General features: G+C 38.6%; 14 protein-coding genes across 14 annotated transcripts; 7 read left to right on the top strand and 7 right to left on the bottom strand.

Annotated features, from left to right (window-relative positions):
• Window positions 1–163: 163 nt before the first annotated feature.
• PRP39 (Prp39p) lies at window positions 164–2011 on the top strand (the record flags this gene model as incomplete). Its single annotated transcript, XM_451357.1, has 1 exon — window positions 164–2011. One exon carries the CDS (start codon window positions 164–166, stop codon window positions 2009–2011), a length of 1848 nt encoding a protein of 615 aa, XP_451357.1.
• A 60-nt stretch (window positions 2012–2071) lies between these two features.
• On the bottom strand, window positions 2072–3799 carry RAD7 (UV-damaged DNA-binding protein RAD7; the record flags this gene model as incomplete). The annotated part of the gene is made up of 1 exon (XM_451356.1): window positions 2072–3799. One exon carries the CDS (start codon window positions 3797–3799, stop codon window positions 2072–2074), a length of 1728 nt encoding a protein of 575 aa, XP_451356.1.
• A 319-nt stretch (window positions 3800–4118) lies between these two features.
• On the bottom strand, window positions 4119–5759 carry GYP1 (GTPase-activating protein GYP1; the record flags this gene model as incomplete). The annotated part of the gene is made up of 1 exon (XM_451355.1): window positions 4119–5759. One exon carries the CDS (start codon window positions 5757–5759, stop codon window positions 4119–4121), a length of 1641 nt encoding a protein of 546 aa, XP_451355.1.
• An 829-nt stretch (window positions 5760–6588) lies between these two features.
• Window positions 6589–7569, top strand: MTD1 (methylenetetrahydrofolate dehydrogenase (NAD(+)); the record flags this gene model as incomplete). Its single annotated transcript, XM_451354.1, has 1 exon — window positions 6589–7569. One exon carries the CDS (start codon window positions 6589–6591, stop codon window positions 7567–7569), a length of 981 nt encoding a protein of 326 aa, XP_451354.1.
• A 137-nt stretch (window positions 7570–7706) lies between these two features.
• RPF2 (rRNA-binding ribosome biosynthesis protein RPF2) lies at window positions 7707–8741 on the bottom strand (the record flags this gene model as incomplete). Its single annotated transcript, XM_451353.1, has 1 exon — window positions 7707–8741. One exon carries the CDS (start codon window positions 8739–8741, stop codon window positions 7707–7709), a length of 1035 nt encoding a protein of 344 aa, XP_451353.1.
• Window positions 8742–9176: 435 nt separating this feature from the next.
• Window positions 9177–12497, top strand: NUP133 (Nup133p; the record flags this gene model as incomplete). The annotated part of the gene is made up of 1 exon (XM_451352.1): window positions 9177–12497. One exon carries the CDS (start codon window positions 9177–9179, stop codon window positions 12495–12497), a length of 3321 nt encoding a protein of 1106 aa, XP_451352.1.
• Window positions 12498–12585: 88 nt separating this feature from the next.
• On the bottom strand, window positions 12586–12984 carry DAD2 (Dad2p; the record flags this gene model as incomplete). Its single annotated transcript, XM_451351.1, has 1 exon — window positions 12586–12984. One exon carries the CDS (start codon window positions 12982–12984, stop codon window positions 12586–12588), a length of 399 nt encoding a protein of 132 aa, XP_451351.1.
• Window positions 12985–13520: 536 nt separating this feature from the next.
• SGO1 (Sgo1p) lies at window positions 13521–15305 on the top strand (the record flags this gene model as incomplete). Its single annotated transcript, XM_451350.1, has 1 exon — window positions 13521–15305. One exon carries the CDS (start codon window positions 13521–13523, stop codon window positions 15303–15305), a length of 1785 nt encoding a protein of 594 aa, XP_451350.1.
• A 160-nt stretch (window positions 15306–15465) lies between these two features.
• Window positions 15466–16404, bottom strand: CDC21 (thymidylate synthase; the record flags this gene model as incomplete). Its single annotated transcript, XM_451349.1, has 1 exon — window positions 15466–16404. One exon carries the CDS (start codon window positions 16402–16404, stop codon window positions 15466–15468), a length of 939 nt encoding a protein of 312 aa, XP_451349.1.
• A 447-nt stretch (window positions 16405–16851) lies between these two features.
• Window positions 16852–17841, top strand: UFE1 (Ufe1p; the record flags this gene model as incomplete). The annotated part of the gene is made up of 1 exon (XM_451348.1): window positions 16852–17841. One exon carries the CDS (start codon window positions 16852–16854, stop codon window positions 17839–17841), a length of 990 nt encoding a protein of 329 aa, XP_451348.1.
• A 76-nt stretch (window positions 17842–17917) lies between these two features.
• HBS1 (ribosome dissociation factor GTPase HBS1) lies at window positions 17918–20722 on the bottom strand (the record flags this gene model as incomplete). The annotated part of the gene is made up of 2 exons (XM_451347.2): window positions 17918–20151; window positions 20467–20722. The coding sequence occupies 2 exons, from the start codon at window positions 20720–20722 to the stop codon at window positions 17918–17920; spliced, it is 2490 nt and encodes an 829-aa protein (XP_451347.2).
• A 396-nt stretch (window positions 20723–21118) lies between these two features.
• Window positions 21119–21607, top strand: KLLA0_A07777g (uncharacterized protein; the record flags this gene model as incomplete). Its single annotated transcript, XM_451346.1, has 1 exon — window positions 21119–21607. One exon carries the CDS (start codon window positions 21119–21121, stop codon window positions 21605–21607), a length of 489 nt encoding a protein of 162 aa, XP_451346.1.
• Window positions 21608–21830: 223 nt separating this feature from the next.
• MRPL20 (mitochondrial 54S ribosomal protein mL58) lies at window positions 21831–22424 on the bottom strand (the record flags this gene model as incomplete). Its single annotated transcript, XM_451345.1, has 1 exon — window positions 21831–22424. One exon carries the CDS (start codon window positions 22422–22424, stop codon window positions 21831–21833), a length of 594 nt encoding a protein of 197 aa, XP_451345.1.
• A 555-nt stretch (window positions 22425–22979) lies between these two features.
• PRP16 (DEAH-box RNA helicase PRP16) lies at window positions 22980–26174 on the top strand (the record flags this gene model as incomplete). The annotated part of the gene is made up of 1 exon (XM_451344.1): window positions 22980–26174. One exon carries the CDS (start codon window positions 22980–22982, stop codon window positions 26172–26174), a length of 3195 nt encoding a protein of 1064 aa, XP_451344.1.
• Window positions 26175–26225: the final 51 nt, after the last annotated feature.

Genomic DNA, 26225 nt, shown 5'->3' with positions numbered 1-26225 from the left:
ACCGTATTATTGTAATTCTTTAAGATAAATCTCTGTTAAAGATGCATGATGCCACCAAACAGAACAAGAGCCTTTAGCTGCTATCCGTGAGCCGTTTTGAGTGTGAAGTCGGCAGCAGGGGTTTGCATATCAAATTTAAGAAGGAAACTAGGGATTTTATGAAATGTTTGAAGGATTAGACCAAACTTTTCTGAAGAATAACGATGAATGGGTGCAGAGTTATAATTCTGTTGACTGGAACGATATAACTACTATCGACAAACTGGTGGTTGGTACAGAAGCATTGGTACAGAAATACAATAATCCCAATGAACATGTGAAGAGCAATATATATAAAGTTTTTGATGAGTTATTGGGAAGGTATCCGTTATTTTTTGGTTACTGGAAACGATACGTTGCGGTGAAATATCAGCTAGATGGATTAGAAGGGTCTATTTCTACTTTAAAGGCATCTTTACATTCGTTCCCTACGTCGATAGATCTTTGGATTGATATGTTGAACGTTTATCTAACACATAATCAGAATGATAGTGAACTGATACGAAACCAGTTCAGGAAATGCGAATCCCTCGTGGGATCTCATTTCCTCTCGCACGATATTTGGGATAAGCACATTGCATATGAAACAAGACTACAGAACTGGGAAAACGTATTTGAGGTGTACAAACAAGTCATGCAGCAACCTTTGCATCAATATGCAAGATACTACACCAGCTTTAAGGAATTCTTGGAATATCACCCAGAGTTTGCTAATAGGGAATCAAGCATCCATTTGGATACCACATTTATTTCTAACCAGGAGAAGGTGAACAAAATATGGACATATGAATCACAAATAAAACAGCCATTTTTCAATATCCCTGAGCTTCCCGAGAATGAGATTCAGAATTGGGATGCTTATCTATCTTTCTTAATCAACAACACTGAGTTCAGTACAGAATTAATAAAATCGACGTTTGAGAGATGTTTGATTCCATGTTTAAGATACGAATATTTCTGGGGAGCCTATATTGACTGGACTGAAAGGACTTTTGGTCCCGAATGTACGTTCCCCTTGTTTGAAAGAGCACTCCGGGCTCTTCCTGCTGATAATAAATCTTTCAAGCAAAAATACATCAAATATTTGGAAAGTAATATGGATCCATATAATAAATTATCTTCCAAACACTATATGGACGCTCTATACACGTTCCAGCTTAAATGGCCACATGATCCAAGTTCAACTATTAAATATTTAAGGTTTCACAAGAGAAGATATTTTGCAGCATCTTTGAATGATGAAGACAAAAAGATCTTGGAACAACAGAGTAAATATGCTACATTTTTGGATAAAACTATCAAGGCGTACCTATCAGGGAATGCAGATACGGAAAATCACGACATTTCCCAGCAGTTGCTTGCCATGCTAAATGACACTACTCTTCCGATACTGGTAGTTGAACTAATAAAAGTGCATTGGCTGGTATTGAAGAACGTCATTCAATGCAGGAAACACTTTACATACTTCGCCAAATTGGATCCGATCAAGACTTCAGTCTTATTTTGGTTGACTTACTACAAGTTTGAAAAGACTCAAAAAAATATCGCCAGATTAACAAAGTTTGTCGATCAATTAGGCACTGAGATCGTATTACCAACAAAAGTTATCAATGATATCGTACGAGATTTCCAAGGGTTTTATCTAATCAATGCAGATTATTCCGAGTACGAAACCAATTTATCGCAATCCCGTTTTGGGTTTGACCCAATAGTTCACAATAGGTTCAAAATCAACAACCCAACATGGAGGCCGAACGCCAAGCTAACCAAGGACTGGTATAAATCAGAAAAGTATAGATCGAACGGTCATCCTGGATTGTTCATTGATAAGCCTCAAATTAAAAATACTATAATAGAGACGCTTGCATCGAAGCAGCTCAATCCAGCACCTTTGCCTACTTTTAGAAATTTAGAAAAGATCCATCAGAAACCTAAATTTGATGATTACATGTCTATAGATTATTTAAAGTAGTAGCTGAAAGGGCATTCTCACACTCAAGCATTTTCATGATCCTAGAATTTTTTTAATCATTTATATACTGTCACTTTGCCTTCCGATAATGCTTACACCATTCCGAGGAGAGCATTTGCCTGTGACTTGATTATCACCATAAACTTCAATAATAGTGAGCTTTTCATTGTCCTTGGATATCTTTTCCACAATTTCATTATCCACACAGTGGACAAACCCTATATTTAGCTGCTTGAGGTTAGGACATGCCATGAAGGTGAAAGTTTTGGATGTTAGGGATTTCAGACCATTTAGATTCAACTCTTCTAAGGTGGAAGAGGAGTTAAGTAATAATTCAACTACGGCTGCATCCTCCAAAGCAAAACATCTTTTCAAGCTACATCTTTTCAACAAAGGGAACTGCAACGAAGAGAATAATAGAACTATGCCGTCGGTGGTTATCTGATCCAATTCTTCTAATTCCAAGTCTGTAAGGATTGATTGCCCTGAGTTAGACAAAAATGGTAAAAATCCATTAATTATACAGCTATCAGTCAAGCCAGTGCATCTATTGAGCGACAACTTCCTAAGGTTCTGGCCTATGGATCCTAACAAACTTATAATAACCTCGTCATTAATATCTGTTTCTCTAGATGGCTCTTCCAAGATCAAAGTGTGGAAATTAGGAGAGTTAAGATATTGCGGTAATAGGGCGTAATTTGTCACAGTATCTAGAGTTGCTAGACCTAGAGATTCCAAGGACGATCCACAATTTCGAAGCATAGCTGACAATGCATTATCATTGAATCTATGGGTATTGGAAACATGAAAAGCAGTAAGTCTACCCTTTAGCAATTCGAAGAATTGAACCCATGTATCCTCATTAATTAAGAACGGTCCATCAAGGTATAGTTCTTTTAGGTTTGGTAGCTTTTCGGCTAGATACAAGAGAGCTTCATTATTTAACTGTCCACACATCTGTAAGGAAAGCGACTCTAAATGCGGCGAAAAGATGGCAAGTCTCTTGTAGCCTTCATATGACAACTTTGAACAGTCATAAAACGTCAAAGTAGTTAAACTGGTGTTCAAGAATAACTGTAAAGTATCATCATTCAAGGCCCGATTTTTTGTCAAAGCTTGTGCTAGTTTGTTCAAGTTTTCTAAAGATACACCACCTAAAGTATCTCTAATATGTTCCACCATCGATTGTGCATTATATTCCACAATAGATTTACCGATAACTTTAATACATATATCCTGCAATGATGAAATGAGTGAGTCCTTCTTGTCTAAAAGATTGGCAGCCTTCTTTCTTCTAGTTTTCTTCTGTTGATGGCGAGCCTTAGCTAGTTGCGGAGAAGTTTTCTTACCATTAGTCAAGGTCAACATCCTTTTCTTTCGATCAGAAACCGGCAATACTTCTTCTTCCTCATCAGAATCTTCTAGGTCAGCACCACGTAACCGGCGAAGCCTCGCCTCTGCTTTGTAGTCATCGTCATCTTCGTCGTCGTCGTCCTCATCATCATCACTTTCTCCGGAAGAAGACGACTCCTGCTTCTTAACAGCTCTGGGCTTTCTTGACCGTTTTTTTGCAGCTACCCCTGCTTTAAGATCTTCATCAGATTCTGTTTCAGAATCATCCTTCTGAGTTTCTTGTGGATGTTCGGCTTCCTTCTTTTGAGCTTCTAACCATCTATCTCTAATATTCTCAGCACTAATACCTTGTTCCTTTAAAAACTGGGTCAAAGCACTGTTTGGTCCTCTTACGCCACTACCATCGTTGTTCCGACGACTCCTTGCTCTATACATGTCGATATCTCGTGGAATAGCCCCTTAACCGCCAGTCGAGACTACCTTATCTACCAGCAACTTCATTGAGATGAGATGAGATTAAGTTTTGATTAATTATTTGCTAACAATAATTTCAGACACTGCAAACAATAATGATGCTACTGATGAGAAAAAAAGCAAGAGATATGCGAGGAGAAGTATGCTAGAAGATTCACGGAACCTGCAGGTGGGCTGTTAGTTATTCATTCTCCACAATACAGTTGTTTGAATCAGGCAGTTTACATTATATATTAGATATATGTGAAAGTATTAAATTTTAGTATTCTCCCTTCAAAGATCACCTCCAATGAGAAGTAGCATCTTTGTACAACGACTGCCATATGTAAGCTTCACTTAGTAACATTTCTATATCAGATTCCTTCCACGATTTTGTCGGTGGATTTTGTAAGAATGTAATTATCTCTTGGAAGTCCATCTTCATTAATTCGTCTGACCATTTCACTAGGAAAGCTGCACAAACGAAAACATGAAATTCACTGAGAGTAGTTTGTCTGGAGTCTGAAGATGAGGGCCCTGATGACGATGTTCTCGACTTTCTATCCAGAGAAGTCGATGCGTCAGACATGAGATCCTCTGAGACTATGCTTGTCTCCAAAGAAGTCTCGGAGAGGTATGTATCCCACATTCGTATCACCATTGACATTTGGAACTCTCTCATCAACAAACAGTTCATCCATCTGACACTAAATTGTAAGAATTCAACGTGCTCAGATTCGAAATGGCTGAATAAATCACAATCTATTCTTTTCACCAACTGACTGAGGTGTTTGACTTGTTTCAATATTCCAGGCTGACCATGGATGAAATAATCTGTGATTTGTTCCAAGAGTTTGGATAGACACCAGAAACAATCCGCTTCTACATCAGACAACTGCTCTGCAGTCAAATACGTCAGCGGATCTAAACTGTAAACGTCATCCTTTGCCGATGGTGAAAGGTATTCGGACAAAAACACTTGGAAAAAAGGTGTCACTAGATCGTTGATCCCCTGTACGTAACCACTGGCAGGATGTCTTATGGCCCAAAAATACAATATCCGTTTCAATGAATTATGAACTGATTCGAATTGGTACAATGGAATATGTGGGTTGGTTCTCGGTATGTCAATTTCAATTTGATGCCAAGTTGTTACATCTTTCTCATGGTTATCGGAAAAGATATGATCTACACCCTGCTTATATTCCAGTCTTTTACGGTTCAATACCTGTTCTTGTCTCTTCAAATTACTCGGTAAGTATCCAATCAAAAGCTTCCATACAACAGGTCTATGTACCATGGGGATACCATTCCAAGCCAACTTACGGATCTCGGGTAGGTTCACCTGCGTGGTGGAATCCTTTGGTTTGATCAATTTTTTGAACTTTTCAATTCTAACCATCAAACTATTCAACTCTTGCACATCCTTCTCCACTTCAATCTGATACTGTAATTTCAAATCATTACTGATGGTCCTATTCAAATTTGGGATAGTTCCTTGATAAGAATCCATTGAGGATTTCTGTGATTCAATGGCTCGATCGTCCTGTATCACAGCTGGAGGCCGCAGAGTGGTTTCTATACCACCGTTATTAATCATCGGTATCGGCATATTATAATCATCTATCACTGCACTCCAATCCTCATCTAGGTCCTTGAAATATTTATCCCTTGTAGTATGGTGTAAATGATGATTATGGTGATGCAAATGGGTCTGAGACCCGTTATGAGACGGAGCTCTCAATGGAGACATGTGACGTGCTGACGGTGAATTCCTAGAAGAATGCTTCTTTGAATCAGTAAATGAATCCGTAGATTTCTTCCATGATTTTAGCAACGATCCAACAATATTAGGTGATGATGAAGTATTCGAATTAGACCTTTGAAACATCTCCCTAGGAGATTGATCTATCCTACTACTAGACGAAGAACGGATAGCCATTGGCAAGCAAAACAATGGGAAAAAAAAACAGATAGAAAAGAAAATATAAAGACTCTACCCTATTACACTTGGAAAAAATGCCCTCTATTTCTTCTTTAAACTATGATCAGGGCCTAAGACACCTTGTTATACTTATCTAGTGAATGATCTCCCTAAAATACACCAACAAATGTATGAAATGTCACCCAATTTTTTACCAGAAAATTTATACGATATGCCTTGATTAATGACAATACTAGACATCCATATAACCTAACTGTGTCATACAAGTAAACCCTATGTAGCGCTCCAATTTCCTTTCCATTTCCTTTTGACTTTCCTCTTCCTTAGCTTTGCATGCTTCGAATCCAATATATCCTATAAACGGTGATTCCATCGAAATTCCAAAACATCCATTACCCGGATATAAAATAGATAACGTGACTATCACATGCCCTGATTTTAAATCACGTGATTGAAATTCCTTTTTTTTATATTGTTCCAATCATTTTTTTTTTGACTCTGATTGACAGTTACTATAGGGCGCTCATTCGAGCCATTGGAATATCAATTATTATTATCACTTAATTATGATAGAATGAGATGAGATGAGTAGATTTAGATGAAAGATAGATATACCATATATACATATATATATAAAAACGTATATTTGAATCTGTATTAGATCGGTTCTGGTTTAAGAGTGTACAAATACTGAATCAATCACTACATATCAGGATATTTCATTCGAGAACCGACATTATTTATTTTTGTCAACTCATATTTTAAGGTACAAACAGACAAACCACATCTACCCCCTCTCACCCGCCGCAAAGCAGTTAAAATTACCATGTCTACAGAAAAGCCAGGCCGTACCATATTAGCGTCTTCTATTTCTAAAACTTACGTTCAAGAAATTACTGGAAAGGTGGAAAGTCTCAGGAATATTAGACCAGATGGTCCGTTATTAGTTGGGTTTTTGGCCAATAATGATCCAGCTGCAGAGATGTACGCTTCCTGGACTCAAAAGACTTGCGAGTCTATGGGGTTCCGTTACGAGTTGAGAAGAATTGAAGATAGAGACTTCTTGGAAGAAGCTATCATCGATGCTAACCAAGATGATTCCGTTGATGGTATCATGATCTATTTCCCTGTGTTCGGAAACGCACAAGATCAGTATTTGCAACAAGTGGTATCAAGGGAAAAAGATGTAGAAGGGTTGAATCACGTTTATTATCAGAATATGTACCATAACATTAGATATTTGGATGATCAGAAACAGTTGAAATCGATACTACCATGCACTCCATTAGCTGTAGTGAAAATCTTGGAGTATTTGAAAGTTTATAACAATTTGTTACCAGAAGGGAACAGACTCTATGGGAAGAAATGTGTTGTAGTGAATAGATCTGAAATTGTTGGTAGACCTCTAGCTGCTCTGTTAGCAAATGATGGTGCTGATGTGTTTTCTGTTGATATCAACAACATTCAGAAGTTCACACGTGGGCAAGGTTTGAAGTTTACGAAACATCATGTAGAAGACTTGGGTGCATATTCAGAGGAGCTATTGAAGGAATGCTGTAAAGATGCTGACGTGATAATAACAGGTGTTCCTGGTGAAAAATACAAGTTCCCTACTGATTACATTAAAGAAGGCGCTATCTGTATCAATTTTTCCTCAGAGAAGAATTTCGATGAGTCTGTGAAATCAAAAGCATCGCTATACGTTCCAAGCACCGGTAAAGTAACCATCTCCATGCTGTTGAGAAACATGCTCAGATTAGTAGAGAACAAACAAAAATTGCAAAACCGTTCAGCCTCCACGAATTAAGGCAGTGGATCGATCAAAAAAAAAAAAAGAATTATACTCTATTTCACCTTTATCTCATATATATGCGAATGTGTATGTATATGATTAGATATGTATATGAATTATATTATACAGTCAGTTTTTATTGTCAATGGAATTTATTTCTTTTGCTTCTTAGCAGGTGGAGCATCGATATCTGTTGCCGTTACGAATTCTTCACCGTAAGTGTCATCGACATTTTCTTGATCAAGATCGCCTTCAACTTCTTCTAGGTACTCTTCCATATCCGAATCCACTTGATCGTATTTAGCCTTCAAACCCTTCATCTTTCTAGTTTGCAATTGACCCAAATCTTGCTTACCCACATGCACTCTACCGATCTTATCACCCATAGTATCGATCTCAACGTTCTTAGCAACTCTGACTTCCAATTGTCTAGGTTTCTTATGGGCTTCCTTGACCATTTCTGGAGATGGAGTGTGAATTCTTCCGATCTTGAAATCGAATCTTGGACCAATCTCTTCCAATTCCACTCTAGGTAACTTCTTACCACCTTGTTCGGACTTGTAAGTCTTCAAGTGATACACTCTGAATAGAACATTTGGTAATGGTTCACCGTCTTGGAAATCACCTTGGACAGTGATAGAAATGATATGTTGCAAACCTGCAACATCTTGCAAAGTGGTATTCTGACCTCTGAAAAAGTCAAGGAACAATGATTTGATATGCTGGTAAACTGGATGTTGTTCAAAGGCTGCACCTTGGAAACTGAACATTGGCTTTAACCCAACGTTAAAAGTTTGTTTTCTGAAATCAGACAAAAGTTTATAGTTTTCTGCAATCTGCAACTCGATAATATCATAGATCTTATACCCAAACGTACGAATAAAAGTCAAATTGTTTCTTCTCTTCTTAGAATGTGTGCTCAACACCATAAGCGATGTATCATTCTTTTCAGATAAAAACTCTAATGGTTCATAATCTTCAAAAGGTCTGATGTTGTTCTTCTTGGAGAATCTCTTGATATCAGGCTTCTTCAACGCACTCAAATCAACCATTGAATCATGCAACAACTTGGTAGAAGTTTGACCAGGAATGAATAAAGCTTGCTTTACATTCTCAACCAATTTTGCTTCTTTTTTATCCAAAGCCCTTTTAGCACGGGCATTCTTAGGCTTTACTGTTCTGATCATCCTGGTGTTTACGGTGTCTTGATACAAATCACAACAATTACACCTTATAGGATAGAAATCTGAGCCAAAAGATGAACTATGTAGACTGTAACTTAGCTCATCGCATTTAGCTCATCGCATCGATTTGTTCCAGTTTAAAGATTTAATTTTCCAAGTTACTTGATAAGTGAAAAGAAACTATTCCAAAGTCACGTGGCGGAAAATGTTTCACGTGACATCACTTATGACGATTTCTTTGGCGACAATGAAAACAGAAACATTGACCAAGATTTTAAACAATGAGCATCAGAGAGTCTATTTACCTTTATAATTACAGCAATGCAAGGTCAAGCTAGGTTCGGCTAACAAGGTAGTGGATCAATTGAGATTAGAATTTCAAAGTTTTACATTTGGTGATTCTTTTGGCTTTTTTTTTCAGTGTCAAGATAGTACAAGATGAAGCAATTGTTTCAGCTCAGGAAAGAGCTTAGTGTACCAGCAGCAGCACCAGAGGATTCAGTAATCTCTGCTGAGGAAACGACAACTGGTTCTGCTGTCACCAATGTACAATTTTCGAATGAACAAGTTATCACAGAGAATGGGAAGTATAAGGTATCGAAGTTAGCGCCAAGTTTAAGTTTTTTGCCCAGTAATGTGGAATTATGTTGTAGCGTTGATGCAAAATCTGGGTACGCCTTATGCTGCGATACTGATAATGTTTACGTTTGGCCATTTTTATCTTCTGAAACACACCCTAGTTTTGTAAGGATTCCATTACATGACGAGGAATATGAATCATGGTCCCGTCCTCCATTATGTTGCTTTACGTGGCCTAGTGTGCTCGAACGTGACTTGAAATCAAGCCCTGGCTTATTTTTAGTGAACAGTAGATCCGGTGACATTCAATTCTATGAAGATGTTGATACTGTGAGTCAAGTGGCAAGTTTCTTGACGCAAACCAAACGTCATAAATCAGTTTTAAAACTACGTGACGGTGAATATGTAGAGAATTTGATTAATGCAGAACCAGCTGGAATATTACTTTCGACAAATTACGGGCGTGTTGAGTTTTGTACTATAAGAGATGCTAACGGGAAACCTTTTGTATCGCTAAAACAAACCATAATAAAATGTCAAGTCGGAATCTTTTCATCCATGTCCAAATCAAAGAGAGTGGTATCTCTCAAATTGGGCGAAATCAGCGGTAAAGGAGAAAGAATAGTTTCTATTTTAACCCAGGGCGGGCGATATCAGGTGTGGAACCTTTCATCTGTTGGGAATTGTTACAAAAAGATCGATTTAAATGTACAGTCTGAAATTTCACAGGCAGTCTTAGAGCATTTCCCCTTGGCAACATCTACACTGAAACTACTCGATTGTCATCCTTTATCAGGAGACTCGGATGCATACTTGTTCTTGAGTTTCTTAGCGGAAAGTAACGAAACGCACTATTTACTATCAACCATCATTGTGGATGAAGATACTAACAGTTTCGCTATCTTCTCTACTTACAGATTAAACACATACACGCGACCATTATCAGATGAATTTGCCCCAAGACTTATAGTCCCAACTGCATACACCAAGGAACATTTACCGATAACGTCTGTTTACACTTTATTCTCTGATGCTGCTGTCCTAACTCAAACAAGTTCCAAATTGGACTCTAATTATCCATTTAAAAGGAAATGGGAGGACATTATACGGTTTAACAAAGATATGAAAGTTCTTGGGTACGATTGTAATTCAAGTTCCTTATACATTACTGATGGAAGAACATGTGCGTTAAAGTTGGAGACTTTTGAAAAATACGAAAACTCTGACTTCCAAGAAATTAGATTCATAAAGTCTCATGTGGATCAATACGTCTATTTTGGAGGACAATCAACGGATTCATTACTAGACTTCAACTTACCTGACAATCTAGATCTACAACCACAAGAAATTGAAACAGATATTCAAATGTCCAGTGATGAGATTAAATATGCATTATCAAACCACATACCGCCTGTTGCTAACAACCCCATGAAACACTTAAAAATAAGAAGCGAACTTTTTGAAAGACTTCTCACATTTGTTGCTCATAATTTTTTGGATCAAACATCTTCCCAATTCAAACTGGACTTGATTTCTGATTTTGAAATGATAAAATGTTTGGAAAGCTTGTACTCTTTACTACCGCAACAACCAACATCTATTTCACAAGCTTGGAAGACAGTACTATCAGAAAGTTCCTATCAATCGGATTCTGATTTTATCTCAGACGGCATTGTTAAGATTCCAGAATTATTGGGCGCCTTTTTGAAGCATTTGAAAGACCTAATGAAATCCACAAATGAAACTATGTTAAAATCTCAGATCGCAAAGCTTATAAATCAACTAGTTTATCATTCCATATTAGAAGAATGTGAAAACAGCTACAGGTATGGACTTTTCCAGATGAGCCCAGATGATGTATCAAAAAATATCCCTTGGTTCACAACAAATAGCATAATAGAAAATCTTAATGACATCTTCTTCTTGTTAAGGCATGCCTCTGAAGATCTTGCCGTTGTGTCAGAATTTGTAGAGGAATTACTGCTATTGGTTAAGTCTCTATTTTATATGGTCAGGCAAATAACCATGTGGATTGATGCAAATGCCATTACTGATTCTAGTTATAAACAGTTTTTCGAAGAAAATCATTTACTTTGGAATAGGGTCCTTAGGGATGTTAACAGGTCTCAGGATTCAATTCTAATCACAGATTTTTACCAAGACTTTGAAGGCTTAGTTGAAACTTTGCAATCTCTGCCAAAAATTACCGCATTCTCTCTATACGATGAATTCTTCCAGAAATACGGATACGACTTTGCAAAATCCTTATTTTCCTACTATATCAAGGAAGGGCTATGGGATGATCTTTACGAATCGTTTGGTGAAACCCATTCAGAATATTTGGACCAGTTCTTAGGAGAATGTCCCGAGTATGGCAAAGTTAAATGGATTGGAAACATATATTGCCATAAATACGACGAAGCAACTACAACTTTGTTGAGTATTTCTACTGGAACTCAATCGCTGGGTCAAGATTTGAAACAAAGACAGGCACAATTGAGTATTGCCAAATTAACAGCTCTTGCCGCGGAAGTTCAAGATCTTGAAAAGCTAAACGAAATTCAAACCGAATTAGATCTCATCGATGGGCAAATTCTTCTATCCCAAGAACTACAAGAATCAACTCTCAACCCACTATTCAAAGACTTTACCACCTATCGAACTTTGTTCAAATATTTGAGCGATGCTGTGAAGAGGAGAGAATCTCTCTCAGTGCCGCATATGATAGAATTATTCACACTATTAAATCAAGATACTTCTTATGGATTTGCATTGAGTATCCTTGCCATTGATCACACGTTACCCACTGAAGTAAAAAAGTACTGCGAGTACCAGATCTGGAGAAGGTGTCTCTTATCCGATGAAAATGCGGTTAGACAAACTTTAAGGGTCTTTTTCAAGCAGCAGTTCTACCATCAAAGTATCGAACTTCCAATCATCGACAACTTGGCCAATGAGAAATTGATCACTGACTCATACCTGGATGGCATGTACCATGGACTAACCGATCTTAATAAATTAGCTAGCGACGTCAAACGAGAGGTTGCTCTTTTCGCTAATTCGAATTTGGACGTTACGATGTTACAATCCATCATTGGAGAAATCAACGAGGAAACCGGTAACCAATGTGTCATCAATTACGCAACTAACACAATCGAGACAAGTCCCACATCTTTCTAATTCAATAATAGAAGAAGGTGCCACACCAATTAATTGTACATAGTATAAAACCTGTTTATACACCATATGTATATATTCAATAAAAACGTTATTCAACGTCATCTGCAACTTTCACCCGTACCAAAGTTTCCGGAAGCGGAGGTAATTGATCCTGTTGCCGCTGCTGGTTATCTTCTGAACTTTCTGACGCAGCACTTTCATCTTCAGCGCCCTGTTGGTTTCTATGTTCCTCTTTACTGGCCCATTTCCCAGTCTCATAGTCGTTTTCTGTATACTGAAGTAAAGATATCGAAGCCTGAGAGATAGACCGAAGAACCGAGTCCCAATTAGCCATTACGTCTTTAACAGTCACAGCATTGCTATTCATCTGCGCTACCTGAACGCTCAGCTCGTCCAATTGAGCCTTTAATTTCTGTGTCAATGCAGAAACATGCTTCAAATAATTCAATTCTCTTCTCTTAGTCTCGATCTCGGTTTCAAATGCCATACTGACAACTTTTTTTCAGGTGACCCAAACCTCTTACTCTTCAGCTAGAATATATCATCCAACTCGCTCCGAGAAGTGTCTATCTTAGCTGATAATTCTTGGTTCTTCTAGTCTTTGAAAGAATTCACATTGTAGAGATTAGTTCAAAGTCGTGATTTCATATTATTCCGATATTGAAATAAAGGAAGAAAACTCGAGAAAACCGACTTGTATCAGGGGAGATTGATCTATACAAGCTACGCTAAGCATTAACACCGCTATTTAGAATGAACGAAGGGTTGGATAACATCAAATTGCCCATTACATGTCCAACTTACCTCATTTGAATTAAATGTAGTACTAAATATGATCCGGGTAATCTTGTTTTTTTGTGTTTACATCGTAGAACAAAACGTAAACAATGAAAACATTCAAAGCTTTAGATCTCATTCAGCGTTTAAATAACCTGTTCATTGACTGAAAGAAGAGCGATTCCTAAGTCTATAGGGACCCGAATTGACGGCGGATAGTGTTACTAAGTTTTGTGAGAGTGCAACATGAGCGCTTCTTCGCAGTACGATGAATTTCAAGCTATGCTTGAGCAACAAAAGGGAATTTATTTACAGCAGAACAGTCAGCTTGCGAAATATAATTCCAGTCTTATGATGAAAATCACTGATATGGAGACTAAAGTGAGTGAATTGGTGCAAGAGAATGTTTCCTTACGGTCGCGGCTTTCTATGGGTGAATTGCGCTATCGTGAGAAGCTCAATACTGTTTTCCAGACGTTAGAGGACGGAATTGTAGAAAAATTCTTGCAAATGAACCAATTGTTGACCACAGTACGGGAGAGCCAGGGTTTAGAATCAGGTATTCATGATAACCCTCTTAAACCGATTTTGAGAGGCTCGAATGGTATAAGCCCGAGATCTGCGAAGAAAGTGGAGTTTACTGGTGCAAATACCACAACGAAACCAGTTGGGTTTGAGGATCCAATTGCGGAAGATAACCATGAAAATAGCGGGAATAGTCTCGAGCTGAATGATGATGAGGTACGACCTCTGAGAAAGAGGAGGCGTAAGAGTTCACGGAGAGAGTCGTTGTTCATTCCTGCAGATTTCGAGTTTAACGATGAGGACCCGGAACTAGAACTGAATCAACTGCCGATAACTGAGGATGAACCGCCGCCTAGTACTGCAGCCACCTCAGTACCTGAGGAAGAGTCTCAGGAGAACAAGCATACAAAAGAAGAGCGTGAAGACGAGGGAAAAGAGAATGTCTCTACGATACCTTTGGTACCGGTCCTTCCATCTGTTACTAACACAGGCACTGAATGTAGCAATACCAATAAAAATAATACTACAGAAATGGAAACTGCACTTGCCGAAGATGATTCTTACAATTTCACTACATCAGTCATTGAATATTCCATTCCAGAGGAAACTTCAACTCACGAGCATTCACATATCCTACTGGAAACGTCGAAATCGAAAATTGATGTATACAACGACAGAGAAGAGACAAACAACAATGAGGCTGATGACTCAATGAATATCGTCCAGTGCACAATCCCATCACAATCGAAAATTAAACATTCCATGAAACATCCTAGGACGAAACTGAAAGGTGGCCAAGATGATATTATGCCCCACACAGATTACGATAAAGATGATGAAAAACGAGAAAGAAGGACTAGAGGCAAAGCTGTCAACTATAAACTCCCATCACTACGTGCTAAGATGCGTAGACCCACTGAAAAATTGGTGGATGCCACAACTGTCACCGATATTCATGATTTACAAGTGAAACGTAGAAATAACCAACAACAGGGAATACCGTCTGATGACGATGATCAGGAAGAACTCTTAGTGCCTGCTGGCGTACCTGACACAAATGTCGTCATTGCAACAGTGGAAGAAGAGAACAGAAAGGAACCACCGGCTTTACCATTACATGAGATTCACCTTGCACAAAACGTTAAACCTAAAATCGCTCTGAAAGAATTATCAGCTAACGCTATCAACAGAAAAGTTAAAACATCTACTGCCGTAAAAGCAATAAGCCACACTAAATCGCGAGTGCTTAAAGATGTCAAGTTCAACACATTGCCCACAAAGCAACAAGCTATTGAAAACAACTCGTCCGATCCAAATGTATCTGATGAAAATGAAAATAGCAACGTGAAACCGACAAGAACTAAACAGGCTACTTCAGATCTAGCAGCATTTGAAATTATAGATGGAATTTCTCTGAAACATGTATCCAGGACACATCGTGTCAGAGCAAAAGAAGACATGAACAAAAAACGTAAAAGAATTCATAATGACGAAATAAGCATATGATAGAACTACCTCAGCATTCAACCCGTCCCATACCAACATTCGATACCAGCATATGGCACATATCATATGAATCTTTTTTTTTTTCCGGTATTTGAGCATGATATAGATAATATTAAGTACATACATTAGATAGACAAATGATACCAATTATCCATGATCCTCAAACGCTCATCTTCATTTGAATCTTCCCATGAGGGTTATAGTCAGTTATTTCGAAGTCTTCGTATTTGAAATCGTCGATATCACTGACATTTCTCTTTATCTTCAATTTTGGGAAAGCTCTTGGCTCTCTGGCAATTTGTGTCCTTAATGCATCAACATGATCTTTATAAACATGCGCATCACCCAAAGTGTGAATAAATTCACCAGGTTCCATATCACAGACCATAGCAATCATCTTCGTCAGTAGCGCATACGACGCGATGTTAAAGGGTACTCCTAGACCCATATCACATGATCTCTGATAAAGTACACATGACAATCTTGGTTTGGCACCTTCTCCCTTGGGGAAACTGACGTAAAATTGCGAGAAAACATGGCATGGCGGTAAAGCCATCTTGGGGAAATCCGGAGGGTTCCATGCAGAAAGAATTATTCTTCTGTCGTATGGATTTGTCTTCAACTTATGAATAATCTCCTTCAACTGATCAACACCTTGACCACTATAATCATCATCACATGTCTTATATTCGGCCCCAAAATGTCTCCATTGGAACCCGTAAACTGGTCCTAAATCCCCCTCTCTTCTGTCAGTCAACCCAAGTGAGTCCAGGTACTCACGAGAACCGTTACCTTCCCATATCTTAACGCCTTGTTCTGATAATTTCTTCCCGTCTGTACATCCAGCAACAAACCATAAGAGCTCCAAAATAATACCTTTCGTAAACACTCTCTTCGTAGTGAGAAGCGGGAAAGTATCATTGCTCAAATTAAACCGTAACTGTGGAGGCGCAAAAAGGGAATAAGTCCCTGTACCAGTTCTATCTGGTCTGAATTCTCCCTCATTGATAATCCTTTCACATAAATCCAAATACTGCTGTTCTTCCGCGTTAACAGCCTCAAGCTTAACTCTCTTCACGTTTTCATCGCTCAGCGTCATGGTTGACAAATGTTGGTTGTTTAATGATCCGATAAAACGCCAAAGGAGTCGAAGGATGGTTGAAGTAAGATAGAGTTTAAACTAGAGATGGCCTTTAACTCTTAAAAGCCGTAGTCTGATTCTTAACGCGTTTTCGTGTTGTGGGAATTTTTCAATGGCCGGGTAATGATGGTGAAACAATGTCACGTGCTACCTAAATTCTTAATTCCATCCTCGATGAAGCTTTGGTCTGGCAAACGAATGCGAATCAAATTTAACCAAAGGTTACTTTGGTTAAGGAGGTACCGTTCTACTGGTAATTATACTGTCTATTAACTGTCCAATTAGAGGCAACTATCGTGTGTGTTTACCCTATCTAATCTGGGACTATAAGCGTTCCTTGTTCAAGCTTTTCTATGTTGAGTAAGTGTCAAAAAGAATATATACAAAGAAAGTGACTACCTTAATATGAGTAATAGAACTGAGCTCTTCAAAAAGTACATGCAAGTGATTGCAGAGACTCAGGGAATTGATGATGCTAGGAACGAATTGAATAATACGAAAGCGAGAGAGGATAGAGAAAAGGTGAAGGAAAAGTTTAGTGTAAAGGATACTTTTGTAAAAGAAAGTAAGCAGTTGATGAAACATATTATGGAATTCCAGATAGTGATAAGGCAATTGACTCCCAGGTACGAAAGTGCTACTGACATGACTGATCAGGAGAAAGATGATTTTGATACAGAGAGCAAACTTCAATTACAGCAATATTTCGAGAAATATAAGCAATTGGAATCGTATGAAAGACAGAGACAAGAAATGATGAAAGAAAAGTTAGAGAAATGGTCCGCAACCGTACCATTTTTCTCTAGATCAATTGACGATGTATCCAGTTTCCACAAGGTGAATAATCAATTTCGTATGGGTATATTACAGTCATTGAATATGTGGCTCATGAAGATTTCAGATAGGTTGTCAACCATTCAGCAGACACGATTATCCAGACAAAGACATATCGAAGCCATTGATTTCAATGCTCAATTACACTTACCTGAAGAAATTTCTGTATCACAGTCTCCTATGATAACGACAACTGTTGAAGAAATCAAACAGTACGAGGAAACGATGTCCAAACTCTCTTCAGAACAATTACAAATCTTGGCCACAGAGCATGAAGAACTTCTTAATTTGAAGAACGAAGAATTACAAAAAGCAGAGGCACTACGGAGAACCGCAGTAGATATTGCATCGCTACAGAGTGAATTGGCTACACATTTGCAGGTTCAAACACAAAATATTAATACATTGCTCGATAATCAGACTGACGTGGAGATGGAAATGGAAAAAGGTAACAGACAGTTGAAACAGGCCAACAGGAAAGGAGATAGGCTCGCTAACATGGTCATGTGGTTTGCTATAATTTGTGGACTGCTATTGTTATTCTTCGATTACATAAATTAAGGTTAATTCGTTTCTCTCTGTTGCAATTGCTTACTACACGGTGATACGTAATGGTGTATATATGTACGGTAAGTTTTTAATAATCTAAAGATTTGATCAACGCAGCTCCGATTGTTCTTCCCTCCTTTCTTAGAACCACCCTTCCTAACTTCTTATTTTGCTCGAATGTTAGCATTGGGATTCTTCTTTTTTTCTCCACCAGCTCGATCTCAACTATGGCAGCTTGTTGAGAACCCAAATGCTTCACTTTCTTTTTTAAAACCTTAGATGGATTACTTTTATCGACAGTACAACACAATTTTTTGATTCTACAAGGTTGTTCTGTAGCACCTCTAAAGAGCATGAGCGAGGTACCAGGTAATAACGGTCTATCCAGCCTGAAAGTCAAGAGTCTTGAGGTAAATTCTTGGGAGCTTGGGATATCAAATCCAACGATAGATGCCAAATCACCACCTTGAATATCTTCAGGGAAGGCGTTATGCAACTTCAATTGGACAAAGTCTCCATGTAATGCAATATCCACTTTTTGAGAGTCATTGCCGCATAATATTGAATCAACAACGCAACTCTGCTCAGATGGATATATTGTGATAGTTTCGCCCGGTTGAATAGTACCTGATTCTACTTTACCAGATATAATGGCGGATGTATTTTTGGAAGTTGGAGTGACATCCAAAATGTTGAAGAGGAAAGGCTCTTTGGTAACACTTTCATCAACACATGCTAGCTTCAAAGCAACATTTTCAAGTTCCCCAACGAGACTTGGTCCCTGATACCAAGTTTGAGATGGCGGATATGGGGTTTTGAAGATACCCTCACCACTTAACCCGCTGCATGGAACCCAGCTTACATCGTTACCTTTGAAACCGATTTCTTCGAAGAAAACAGCCAATTCTGATCTAATGTCGTTAAATCTACCTTCGTACCACGATACAGAGTCCATTTTATTCATGGCAACAACGATATGTTTAATTCCGAGACTTCTGGCTAGCAATGCGTGTTCTTTAGTCTGACCATCAAGGTTAAAACCTGATTCAAATGCATCGGTTCCACAGTCTACTGAAAGAACAGCGACATCAGCCTGTGAAATCCCAACAATTGCATTTGGAACAAAATCTCTATGACCAGGAGCATCAACAATGGTGAACGAACTTTTAGTAGTGGCAAAATCACTAGTACAAATGTCAACGGTAACACCCCTATTTCTTTCCTCTGAAGTTTGATCCATGACCCAAGCAAGATGGAATGAGGACTTGCCAATCATTTCACTTTCCTTTTGCAACTTACGAATCAATTTTGTATCAACAGCACCAACGTCGTATAGTAGACGTCCCATCAATGTGGATTTTCCTGCATCAACGTGACCTAGAACTACAAAATTCAAATGAGGTTTCTTGTTGTCGAGGTAGGAAGAAATATTGATTGCATTTTTAGGTTTTGTAGGAACACTCACCTTCTTGTAAGTCTTCACAACAGGCTCTTCAAAAGGTAACTTCTCATCATCATCGTCATCGTCATTGATATCCTCTTCTTTTTCAACAGTTTTTGAACTTTGTTTATCTTGTATAGATAAATCAGCGACCTTTTCTTTAATTTTATCCACCTCGAATGCTGCCTTTTGTTGGTTTATTACGACATCATCCGGAGATGGCTTGCTAAAGTTAGCAATTGCTTGTTTTTTAACTACTCTATTGTTAGTATTTGGATAATAGACTGAAAACAGTTCTTCGTGTTTCCTTTTCGTGGTTGTTGAATTAAACTCTAGTTTCTCCAAGATGCCAGAATATAACGGTACCTTGTTGATTGCCAGAATTTCGTTTATATTACTGACATATGCTGAATCTTTCAATTGGTTAAGTATGACCCATGGGTCATCCTTATCTTTCTTTTCATGATCTATCTTATTTTCTTCGATGACCACCTCTACGTTCGTTTCTTCCGCTTCGGGTTTCTCTATAATCTGTCCCTCAGGTTTACTTTTCCTGAGTGATGCCAATTTTGATGCCAATGTGTGAGTTTTCGGTTGTGAAAAGGATGCAGTTGCAGCGCCGTTACTGTTATTGTCAGTAGTAATGGGTCCCCTTTTAAGTGATTGCAATCGACTAGCTACGGATACAGTTGTTTTTACAGGATTACCATTTTGTCCATTACCACCTCCGTTCTTGAGTTTGTCCAGAAGAGAAACCTTAGTTGTTGCAGGTGCCATTGTTGAAGCCTTATTCCTTGCTTCTGCACGTTTCCTAGCCAGTAATTCTAAGGCCGATAGTTTCTTTTCCACTTTCTGTTCTGCAAACAAACAAATAAATGATACTTAGTTAGTCATATAGCTCATTAGAGATGCAATACAATACACGCTGTTCAATCAAGTCAATTGTTTTTTCTTCTGCTGCCCGTCCGAAACACAAATAAGCACCACGTTCACGACCATCATGATCAATCGACATGTCCAGCTCCGTTAGTACAATATATCATAACCCTCTTCCCGTCCACAAAGAAGATAAAATACAAGATAGGCAGACCCCCCTAGTACCAATTTTGTTTACCATGGAAGAACCAACAAGAAATCATAACTGAAAACACGTAAAAATATAAAACACCGCCACGTCCAATGCCAATTATACATACCCTTTTTCTTGAATCTTCTCTTTAAATCGACCAATGCAGGTTCTAACTCGAAATTGTGATCAAAAATCGCAACTTTCACGGCCAAGTTATCCCAACCCTGATAATCAGCTAATTGCTCCTTCGCCAGGGGAAACAACTGGTTCATCAATTCAAATTCTTCATCGTTTAAATAATCGTCAAATTCATCCTCGTCCTGGAAATCAGGTACATCGTCGTCATAATCCACAGCGTCATCATCGTCATAAAACTTAGACATAATAAACTGCTTCGCTTAGTCAGAGAATCAGGCAATAGACGGTATAATTCGAGTTTAAATGCAGGTTGAACCGAATAACAAGAGAATTGCTTGCGATTAGAAACCTTTTGTAATTGAGATTTTCAGATTTTTTCAGAAACTGTTGATACTTGTCACGTGACTTTAAAAATTTCTTTATCAGTTGCTGCGTCGACATGCAATCTCTTTATCGATGAGATGAGATGAGTTGTTATCGATAGCATGAAGTGAGTTGTAAACAGTGCAGTTTGTCCATTAGTACATTCTTTTTTTGGTCAAGAAGGTAATTCCCGGTAGGTGATTTAACAGGTGAACGAGTTGAATTTCCTAGGTAATATTTTGAAGAGAACAGAAGTGATATAGCCGATACGTTTTCGGATGACAGTTCCGGAGAATGTGCTGACAACGCATCAACGAGTGATACAGAGTTGTGTTTTGTATAATATCGTACCGCGAAGCATTGCAAGAGCGTGGGAACCCCAGCATTTGCTATGGAAGGGGAAGCTTATAGTAGACGAGCTTTTGCATTTGGATGGGTCCAATCAGTCGACGATGATGCAACCGTCGCTGTACAGGTTTCGATTCGTTTCGGATAAAGAGGACGGAGTTGATAAAGAGGATATAAACAGCGACGAGAGGTTGTTCTGTGAGACGCAGGTGATATCGAATCTGAAGGAGCTGCATACGGTATTGCAGCGGAGGGAGAAATGGTATCAGATAGCAATGTTGTGCGAGGGACAGCATAGGCATCAGATTGCATTGGAACTACAAATAAAAGATGCGTATCAGATGCAGTTATTCGAAGATATAATCCTGAGAATCCGAGATGAGTACGAAATTTTCCAAGAGATGTACGATGGGTATTAGTGGTACTAATGTATCATTTTTTCCTAACGATAATGACCCCAGCTGTAACTTATTGAGATAGACACTAATTTTTGCACGTCTTCCATTGTATTATATTACATGCATATATATAGATGTTATAAGCCATTTAATAGAGTTGATGACTAACGATTGAAACATAAGGTCGATGGTTATCTTATTACTATTTACAGATATACAGTATGTTGTTTTCTTTTACCTTTTCTCATGCTCTGTACCAGAGTTCCTTTCTCTTTTTTCTTTCGGCTCTGGCCAATGCTCTCTTAGGATGCCATTGGCTCTTTATCGTCTCAAGAACTTGATTCATTTCTGTCTTTCTTTCCTTGGGTGGTTCAGAAACAATAGAGATGAACAACGGAGAACAGTTGAACTTCTTTGCTAAAGCTTTTCTAGAGTTTTTCACCGGGTCCTCCAGTCTTAGTCTTCTAATCTCAGCGATGTCTTCAGGCTTCAAATGGTAGGTCTTCTCACCCTTCTCATGTAACACTGGCGCTACCCTCGATATCTCTGCGTTACCTTGCGTTAGGTCATCTATAATGTCGTGCCTTGGATCAGTGGCCGGTAAGAAAGATTTTGGAATCGTTTCTGAGTTAGTAGAACCATGGATAGAGGATGGAGCTGGATCGTAATATAGACCTGCTGGAATCTTGGCTTTCAAATAACCTTTGTAATTGGAGGCAGATGATTTTGGATTGTAAATGGTAGCTGGTCCAACGATCTTAGGTAACTTACCTGATTTATCAATTATCTTTGAAAGATCCTTGGCCGCACGGGCGCTGGTCGAAAATAGTCTCACCATACTGTAGCGAATATGTCAAATGTAATTTCTACAGCGTAATTGGGGATTATAAGCCTGGTGTAAGGGTCTAAAACTTGTTATTTAAACTATCAATCACCATGTTTCGCACTGCAGACTCTAAATCTTTCAGTTTGATGCTTTCAAATTTTTCAGATAGAAATCCTGATGAGACAGACAGGATTAGTATGGGAAAACAGTTTATTTCGAGAAATATAGGATTATTCTAGTGGATATACCTACCTGAAGATGCTTCTATATAATATCGATTAGTACTATGAATGAGTGTGAGCTGACCTGTTAAAATAGGGCTTATATTGGCGATATTATGCAGCTTTTAGAAGTGCCAATTTGGACTATTCTGTATCTTTTGTCACGTGAAAGCCGGGTAATCCCAACATCAACATCAAATGTCGTTCCTATTCACAACAGGAAGAGCTGAAAGGCTATGAGATGGGACAAGAATAATGGCATAAACAGTCCTTGTGATACTTCATTAGCAGCTCTGTCTCATCAGGTTTTACGCCAGGTGGTAGGTTTACCAAGCAACAGAATTAGATGAATGCAGAACTTCAAGAATGGATTCAACAGAATACGGAATCAAGAGTGACAGAGAAGTTTGTTGAGACTTTAAGGCAGATTGCACGTATTCATAAGGATGTAAACAAGTTCATCGGGGGTGCTAAGGCTTTGGGGAAATTTAAGGGCAAAGATGAGTTTTTGAAGCAACTTTTTGAAAAATTACAGGCACATAAGCAGTCTCCAAAGCCAGAATCAGCGGCTGTTCCAGCAAGAACCATAAGGAAAAAATTTGTGGTTAAACTTCCGTTGGATGACAAGGAAGACGACGATGAAGATGAGCTTTCTACTGTGAAGGTACAAGTGAAACCAAAATTCAACAAGCCTTTGACTTTGAAACGTATTACGAAGCAAACTGCAGCAAAATTGAATGAGTTTTCAGAAAACACTGAACCAGTGGTCATGGTAAAAAAAGAAGAAGCGACCAAAGGCACACTTATCGATGCAGAAGGTAGTGATGTGGAAGATATAAAGGACGCCAAGGATTTTACTGCACAAGATAGAAATTGGTACGATAATGATGATGATTTTGATAACGTCATTCACGATGATGAATATATACCAGCTCAGCAAGATCCGTACGAAGGCGGCGACAGAGAGCTTGACTTGAATGAACCTGAAATCCAATTAACTTCCTTATCGTTGAATGAGCGTAAAACCATTATTCCTCCGTTTTTACTTGATTTCCATGACCAGTCAGGAGAGCTTGCGATAGTGGGTGCTTTGGATATGTCTTCAAATGCAAATAAGGGAATAGCAGATCCGATAAGAAACCCTGAGAGCGACTTTTCTATTAATGCAAGGAGAGGCAGCAAGCTTGTAGCGATGAGGAGGATTCATAGAGATAGAAAATCTAAATCTCAGAACGCTACCGAGCTAAAAGGTAGCGCCTTAGGTAAAGTTCTAGGAGTAAAACAAGATAGTTCAACTGACGCGCAAACTAAGCAACCTAATCAGCCCATTGCTATAAAAGAAAAAGAGCAGAGCTTTGAAGAAATACAAGCAGTGAGAAGGTCTTTACCCGCTTATAAAGTACGACACGACTTAATGCGCCATATTAGAGATAACCAGATTACTGTGGTTATTGGTGAAACGGGTTCAGGTAAAACAACACAATTAGCACAATTCCTCTACGAAGACGGTTTCACTGCAAATGGTAGAATGATTGGATGTACACAGCCAAGAAGAGTAGCAGCTGTATCGGTTGCTGAAAGAGTTTCCAAAGAAATGGATACCCCAATTGGTGTTAAAGTTGGATACTCAATCAGATTCGAAGATCAGACTTCGGATTCAACAAAAATCAAGTTTATGACCGACGGTATACTCCTTAGGGAGGCAATGATAGATCCGTTGCTTGAGAAATATTCATGTATTATAATGGACGAAGCTCATGAACGATCTTTGAACACCGATGTGCTCCTAGGGATCTTCAAAACATTATTAGCTCGAAGACACGATTTAAAACTTGTCGTGACATCGGCAACAATGAATGCAGATAAGTTCTCCCAATTCTTTGGTAATGCGCCACAATATTTCATACCGGGAAAAACTTTCCCCGTCGAAATCATTTACACTAACCATCCAGTACCTGATTACGTTGAATCTGCTGTTCAAAAAGCTTTAGATATACATTTATCTACACCAATTTCAAATGGAGATATCTTGATATTTATGACTGGTCAAGAAGATATTGAAGCAACTTGTTCTACCATCATCGAACGCTTAACTGAGATCTATACTAAAAAATACGGGGCAAATTATGAGGAGCAATTAGCGGATGTTCAAGTTCTTCCAATTTACTCGTCGTTACCTGCAGATGTACAAGGAAGGATATTTCAAAGACAAGAACAAAACGTTAGAAAGATTGTTGTTGCCACAAATATTGCTGAAACATCATTGACAGTTGACGGTATTAAATATGTCATAGATTGTGGGTACTCCAAATTGAAGGTGTATAATCCGAAAATCGGCCTTGATAGTTTGCGAATCACACCCATCTCACTTGCAAATGCTAATCAACGGTCAGGAAGGGCTGGTCGTACGGGCCCTGGTATCGCATATAGACTTTTCACTCATGATTCAGCGATGGAAGATATGTATCCTCAGGCCATCCCAGAAATTCAAAGGACAAATTTGGCAAATACACTCTTGCAGTTGAAATCGTTGAATATCAACAACTTATCGAAATTCCCTTTCATTGATCCACCGCCATCGCAGAATCTAATGACATCGTTGTACGATCTTTGGGCCTTAGAAGCTTTGGACAACTTCGGTCATCTAACTAAATTAGGCAGACTGATGGGTGCCTTCCCTTTACAGCCCTTTCTTTCCAGGGTACTAATAAGTGCATCACAATATGGCTGTACCGAAGAGATGTTAACGATTGTATCTATGCTTTCGGTTCCGTCTGTCTTCTATAGGCCGAAGGAACGTGAAGAAGAATCTGACCAAGCCAGAAGCCGGTTTTTCATCCCTGAATCAGATCATTTGACCCTACTTAACGTGTATGCTCAATGGAAAGCCAACAGATATTCTGCCCATTGGTGTAATTCACGCTTCTTACAATTCAGATCTCTCCAAAGAGCTAAAGACATTCGAGAACAGTTACTCTATGTGATAAGAAAATTGAATTTACCGATGGCTTCTTCTGGGTCAGACTGGGCTCCAATAAGAAAATGTCTATGCACCGGTTACATCCAACAGACTGCCAAACTATCAGGGTTAGGCAAATATGTTCATTTAAAAACAGGGATGGATCTCAAAGTACATCCAACAAGTGCTTTATTTGGTCTTGGTGACCTTCCAGCGTATGTCGTCTATCATGAACTTTTGATGACTACAAAGGAATATATAAATGTCGTGACAGCTGTCGACCCATTATGGTTGATGGAATACAGTGGTATTTTCTATCATATAAAGAGACGAAAAGAACAATCCTATCAGTTCGGACTAAACTCTTCTCTGAATAACGATGATCAGGACCACCAGGACAAAATTGATCTTCAAATTGAGAAACTAAGGCTTAATGCAAAGGATAAATTGGAACGTCTAGAAACCGACAAATCTTCTGCTGCTTTAAATAAGACGAACAGTATAGAAATGAGAAGGACAACCAATGAACGTCAGGAACAGCCTGCGGTTAGGATTGGAATAAAAAGAAGAAGACCTTTCTAGTAGTATATATTAATAATTGACCGACCGACGAATATATACATCTTTGTACAT

This window comes from Kluyveromyces lactis (assembly GCF_000002515.2).
Source record: "Kluyveromyces lactis strain NRRL Y-1140 chromosome A complete sequence".
Classification (NCBI taxonomy): Eukaryota; Fungi; Ascomycota; class Saccharomycetes; order Saccharomycetales; family Saccharomycetaceae; genus Kluyveromyces; species Kluyveromyces lactis.
Note: the sequence above shows the minus strand (reverse complement) of the source record. Positions and strands in the feature narration are given on the sequence as shown.